The sequence below is a fragment of the Camelus dromedarius genome, chromosome 32 (assembly GCF_036321535.1).
Source record: "Camelus dromedarius isolate mCamDro1 chromosome 32, mCamDro1.pat, whole genome shotgun sequence".
Lineage (NCBI taxonomy): Eukaryota > Metazoa > Chordata > Mammalia > Artiodactyla > Camelidae > Camelus > Camelus dromedarius.
This window is the reverse complement of record NC_087467.1, coordinates 5,828,848-5,834,847: the sequence shown is the minus strand read 5'-3', so window position 1 is coordinate 5,834,847 and position 6,000 is coordinate 5,828,848. Positions and strand designations below refer to the sequence as shown.

Sequence of the window (6,000 nt, the reverse complement as noted above, 5' to 3'; positions counted from 1 at the left end):
GCCTCACTGCTTAAGCTCCAAACCAGGGCCCGGGAAGCACACAGACTCCATGGACAGAAGGACGGGAGCTACTTCCCGCGGGTCAACTTCAGGGCCCAGAGGCATGGCTGGCCAGATTCCAAGAACCACAGACCATTGACGAGCCTTTTTTTTTTTTTAAACTGTGCTTTATTTAGGGCTAAGCTGGAGAAAGCGTCATCCAATAGTTACAGAAGGTTACAAGGAGTTTTAGGGAGTTGAGTGTGAAAAGAGCAGTTGTACTGAACTGCGGCTTTTTTTTTTTTTACAACATCTGGACATCCTAAAAGGAGGAGCCAAGAGAAAGAAAAATAAAATTTTAAAAATAATAATTAACCAACAAAATAGAAAGAAAGGAAAGGCAGAAGGCCTGAGAGGAACCAGACAGTTCTTCTAAAGCAAAAAAGAAAAAGCATGGTAGGTCTGAGAGCCCCCCAGCCTCCAGATGAACTGGACATCGATGAAGAGGGTGTCAAGGCGGAAGGCCAAATCAAGTCTTCCCAACGGTGCAAATAAATTATAATAAATATGTTATACTTTAAAATATATGTGTTCTTAAATAATTCAGTGTTTTTTTTCTGATTCTGAGTTTTTTTAAGCAATGTCTTTTTTAACTGCTCTAAAGTCATTTACCAAAGATAAATATCGTGCTTTCATTAAATAGTTTTCCTTGTTTTTTTTCTCTATCATTACAATTAAAAGTCCTACAAAATATGCAAATTTATTTACAGAAAAACAGAGCCGGCATCATTTAAACATCCCTGTTTTTCAAAATTCCTTGTAAACAGTTTCAGAAATTCTTCAAAGATTGTTTTTTTTTTTTTCTCTCTCTCGTTTAAGGTTTTTGTGTGTGTGTGTGTTGTTTAGTTGTTTTAAGATGAAAGTTCCCAGGTCTCCCTTGCCCGGAAAGTCTCTGGAGCAAGCATGGAAGGCGAGTGAAGCAGAAGGTGTCAGGGCTTGCGGAGAGCGGGCGAGCGCGCGCAGCTCCCGGAGCGAAGCGAGGCGAGGGCGGGGCCTTCCCGGGCCCTCCCGCCAGCGGCGCGGCCTCCACCGGCGGCGGCGGCGGCGGCGGGCAGCCAGCAGCCCACGGGTCTGGGCGCGTCCGGCCTGGCCCTCGGGGTCAACCGCGTCCAGCAGCACTCGCGGGGAGAAGGGATTGATGCTCAGTCTAAACTCTACAAAAGTACAGTCCTACAACATCTGGGATTTTAGCAGTAACGCTAACTTCTATAGGTTTTTTTTTTCCTTTTTTATTGTATTTTTTTATTTTTTGCTTTCCTCTAATTTTTCTTCTATTATATAGGTATTTTAAACTTCTCCTTTTTAAAATTCTGTACAACTATTATGATTTTAAGAGGGGGGAAGAGTTAGAAGCATTTACAGACTTTGCACAACAATTATCTTGCCTTGTCGGTCCCTTTTTTCCCCTCCTTGCTTTCTTACACTTCACAGTTAATGAGTTTTAATATTGTGTGTTGCTTTCCCCAAATATCCACCAATTTGTTCATCTTAACAGCTCCATCCAGACATATAATACAGAAAACCATAGGAAAGTGTCATAGACTTGAATGAGGGTAATCAAAGCGCCTCTCAAAGTATCAAAGAACTATTATCTTGCTGTTTTAAAAGCATTGAAGCATTATTTTTCCTTTTTTAGTTTTTTTTTGTTTTTTTTTGTTTTTTTGTTTTTTTATTACATTTTTCATAGAATCGCTCTAAGCTGTTTCAAGAACAGCCAGGAGGCAGGAAGGAGGTTCTCCTCCATCCCCCCTCTATTTGACCTAGAGCTACACGTCTGCAATAAAAAGTTTGGTCCTTTGGTCCCTAAATAGCTAAAGGAATGACAGATTGAGATGCTCAGTGACGGCCTCCCAGCCGCCCCCTGGGGACCAGGCCCCGCCACACAGCTGGCCCCAGCCTGCCTCAGGCGCCCACGGGCTGGAAAAGCCCCGGGGATCGGGGAGCAGCGGCTCTTCCCAGTTCCCAGCCCGGTAGCCTCCCCATCTTGTCTCAAGTTATTTTGTTTTTAAAGTTGCCTTTTTTGTGTTTTTTTTCCTCATTTTTCTTCATCTTCTTCTTCTTTATGCCATATGTATTTTTTTCCCCCAAACACGTGCCCTCTGAACTCCATAGACGCTATACTTCCCTTGAAGAAATGTTAACAGTCACAGAGAGTGTCTGGAGTCTTCAGCTTGATTGATATTGGCTGATATGTCAAAGGTGTCATCCAACAGTTCTCATTTATAAATATATATAGAGAGAGGTTTGTTTTTTAATGTAGCCCGTTCAGCATCCTGCCCTAAAATGAAGAAAATCAGGGCTGATTAAGCCAAGAGAGGAAACACAAAACGCATCCAAACACCAAAAGGAACCTGCCTTGGGGGTTAGGGCGGGAGCTCTGGGAGATGGCGGGAGGGAGGGAAGAGACCGGTATGAGAATTAGTCATGATCATGATACATAAAAAAGAAATTGACTCTTCTATTCAGAGTGAGAAATCACCAGGAGGTCTAGTGGTGATGGCTGTAGCTGAGGTTTGGTTGTTTGTTGGGAGAGGGTTTTCGATTTGGGTTCCTTTAGTGTTCTAGAACGGGGGATGGCTAGATCTAAGGGAAGAATTTGGGACTGTGGGACGTGAATTCATAATTGAACTGATCTCTGAGGGGTCTAGCCCAGATACAATATGTATACAGAAGCCTAGCAAACAAGATAGCAAAAATCTAGCAGCCCAGCCCACTCCTCCCCACAATCTGTGACATGAATTTGGCAGAACCCTTGCCGAGTTTCCAAGCCAGCCGCCTCTTTCCCGAGGTCAGTAACTATTTGCGAGGCCATGTATATATACGTATATCTGGATATATGTGTAGAATATATTCACCTGCACATATGTGGATATACATGGATATGTGTGTATGTATATGCGCAGATACACACATACACACACACACATACTATTTTTCTCATACATGCCAGGGAATTTAGAGGAAATTCAGAACTTGGAGGAAGTGGGTAGGAGAACCTAAAAGAAGTTAGAACGGATTTGACCATCAAAGTTAAATTAACTCAGACAGTTCTTGGTTTTGTTTTGAATGGTGGCTTTTTGGTGTTTTGCTTTGCATTTCAAAGAAAAAAAATCATGATCTGACTAGAATCCGAAGGAGAATGCTTAATCATTGTGAATTAACAAATGAGACTCGTCTCCATTCTAGCAGGCAGCTTCCACTTATACATGGGGGTGACTGGTTACATCAAGAAAGTTAGAATTGCAAAGCCCCCAGTTGAGGGGACAACGTCATGCGTATATCAATCCATGCTGGCAGGTTTTTCACACTGTTGATTCAACAAACAGCAAACCGTACACAGCAATCTAAACAATTACAACACCAAATAAAATAATAATAAAATTAAAAAACACTTGTCAAGGACCCTTTTTCAGTTGTAAACAAAAAGGTGCATTTTGCTTTTGTCAGTACTGTTTTGTCCAAACCAACCAAAAGGCCCGCCCCAGCCCCCAGACCCCCCCTCCCCTCCCCGCATTTAATTTAGCAGAAGTGGTTACAATACAAACCTTATAATTGTTACCGGGCTCTCTCTCTCTCAGAGGCCTCGGGCTTTGAACTCTAGTTTTTTTGGTTTAGAATTTTTTTTTTTATCATTCTATGACTGTAGAGATTTTTTTTGTTTTTGTTTTTCCTTTTGAAGTGAGATTTAAAATAGCCTAACTGAAAAAAGACCAGACCTCGGAAAGTGTCAATTGAAAAAGGCCCCCAAATTTCTAGAAAAAAAATAAAATCACAATAGTTTCAAGTGCAAGTAAATCAACCACGCATAGATTTTTTTTAAAAGATGTTTTCCTTATTTTTAAGAAAAAAAATAATGGTTTGCACAAGTTAAATGATCCCATGTCTGATAATCGGGAATTCATCTTTATTTTTTTACTCTTTTTTTTTTTTGTTCTTTTGTTTTGTTTTGTTTTTTTCTCTATGTGACATCTAGAGAAGCATAAAAAACGCTGAACAAGAAAAACCAAACAACAGAAAGTAAAACCACTGCAAGCACCAAGAACGAAACGAAAATGAGCACAGCAAAAAAGATTGTGGCAGCACAAAGGTCAAGAAAATGCACGTGTGATCATGACTGGCCAATCATCAACTGATACAACATCCAAGAAAAACGCTCCAATCACAGCACCTCCACGAAACTTGACGGCAATTGTCATGCAACCGATTCTTAGCCTTGTTACATGACGCCATCATGTCACACTGTGAACTTTGAGTTGATTTGAACTTACGGATGGGGGACTGTTTTCTCCACTCTCATGTGATTACGTGAACTTTATTCCTAGCTCAGCGCGAGACTGTGGTGGATTTGACTGGCCCTGGTTGGGTTGTTGGAATTTGATTGAATGACAAAAGAAGAAAAGATTTATATATATATTTATATATGTAGAGAGAGAGAGAGAAAGAGAGGACAAGAGAGCGTGGGCAAGGGGGGAGGAAGAGGGAGGAAGGGTGGGTGGGTGGGGTGGGGGGTGTGGGGGGGCAGGGAGAGTCGGGTTGAGGGTTAAGAAGGGCAAGGAAGAAGTTAAAACAAAATTAAAAGGAAAAATATTTATACAACACCAGACCACAGCATCAATCTAAAAGCTCTGATGAGAGAACAGCAATCAAATCAAAACAGAACTGAAAAAAAAACTCAAAGGATGAAGGAAGCCGGCAGACAAACGACGTGGGCACGGCAACACACACACGCACGCGCACGCACGCGCACACACGGTTGTTTGTGCAGACACATGATACACTGTGAACAGTAGCAGAACCTCACACAGGGCCACTAAGGGCATCCGTCACGCGCTGGGAAGAGGAGGGAGGGCGTAGGCAGTTTGGTGAGGGGGCCGGAAAAAAATAAAACAGCCCCTCAAACCACCTTGGGCGGCAAGCAGATCAGGGAGCACGCTCTCTGCTTTGGATCACCCTTGACTCTTTCTCTCTCCCCCCGCCCCGGGTGCCGAGCTCTCCTCGCCGCCCCAGCCTTCCGCGGCGTCCGCCTCTGGACCAGCAGGGGGAGCCTGACAGGGTGGCCCTGCTTTGCGGGGTGGGTGGGTCAGGGCCGGGCTAAGGTGACTGCTGCATCCGAGGGGTCCATCCACTAAACGCTCCGCTACCCAGTACGGCCACACTGACAGCAACTCCGCCCTCCCCGCCCCGCCCCACCCCACCGTGACCGCCATCCCCAGAGAAGGGTGTCTCCAGGAAAAGAGCCCCCGCTGTGAGATGTCGTGATCCTCTCCCAGTCCACGCTGCCTCAACCCTCTTTCCTCAGAACCTTCAGAAAACGAACGCTTTCAGTTTTGAGATTGAATCACATCAACGTTCCCAGAATTCTACAAACACACCTTGGCAGGGCTGTTTTCATTTCACGATCACCTCACTCCCTCTGCTTTGCTCCTAAGGTGGCCCGCGGGGCCAAAGCGAGGCTGCTTCTGCCACGTGAAGCCTTTAGAAGGTTCCACCCCTCAGACCCAGGAAAAGGCCCTATGAAAGACCAAGGTGCCCTGCGGGCTAGGTGGCACAGGACACCGGGGAGGGCCGGGCAACGGGCCTGCTGCCGTCAGGTGTGCTCTGCTCTCTCCCACCTCTCCGCCCTCTTCTCCGTTCCTTTATACCTACACCCCTCCGCGTACAGCTCTCTGGACTGACTCATTTCACAGGCCCTGAGCTGCCTTCTCTACTGGTGGAGGCTCGGTTCTCTTCTCTGTCAAGCATCATCAGATTATTCCGATTTGAGTTGGCTGGAGTGCATCTCACCACTGGGGGTCCTTTGCCCCTCCCAGGGCATTGGTTGTCCCCAGCCCTACCCCTTCCTCATGAGTACCCCTGAGCTCGCTTCCTGGCCCCCCTCCCCTACAGCACCCGGGTCCGGGCCAAAGCCTGTGCACCAGGCTTGTTTGCAGGCTTTCCAACACATCAGGCTTCTGCAGGCAG

The 6,000-nt window shown here is 45.4% G+C and overlaps 1 protein-coding gene across 49 annotated transcripts in view; it reads right to left on the bottom strand.

The window, feature by feature from the left end:
* Positions 1 to 264: 264 nt before the first annotated feature.
* Positions 265 to 6,000, bottom strand: part of CELF4 (CUGBP Elav-like family member 4) — a 287,892-nt gene continuing 282,156 nt past the window's right edge. For 48 of the 49 annotated variants that reach the window (XM_064481443.1, XM_064481490.1, XM_064481455.1 and 45 more), the window contains one exon: positions 265 to 2,317. Coding sequence is in view for 2 of the 49 variants with exons in the window: in XM_064481490.1 (XP_064337560.1) it covers positions 2,291 to 2,317 (27 nt within the window). In the remaining 47 variants the exon portion in view is untranslated. Of the gene's footprint in view, positions 2,318 to 4,308; positions 4,395 to 6,000 lie in introns of those variants that run through there. The other variant, XM_064481444.1, reaches the window with a different exon arrangement.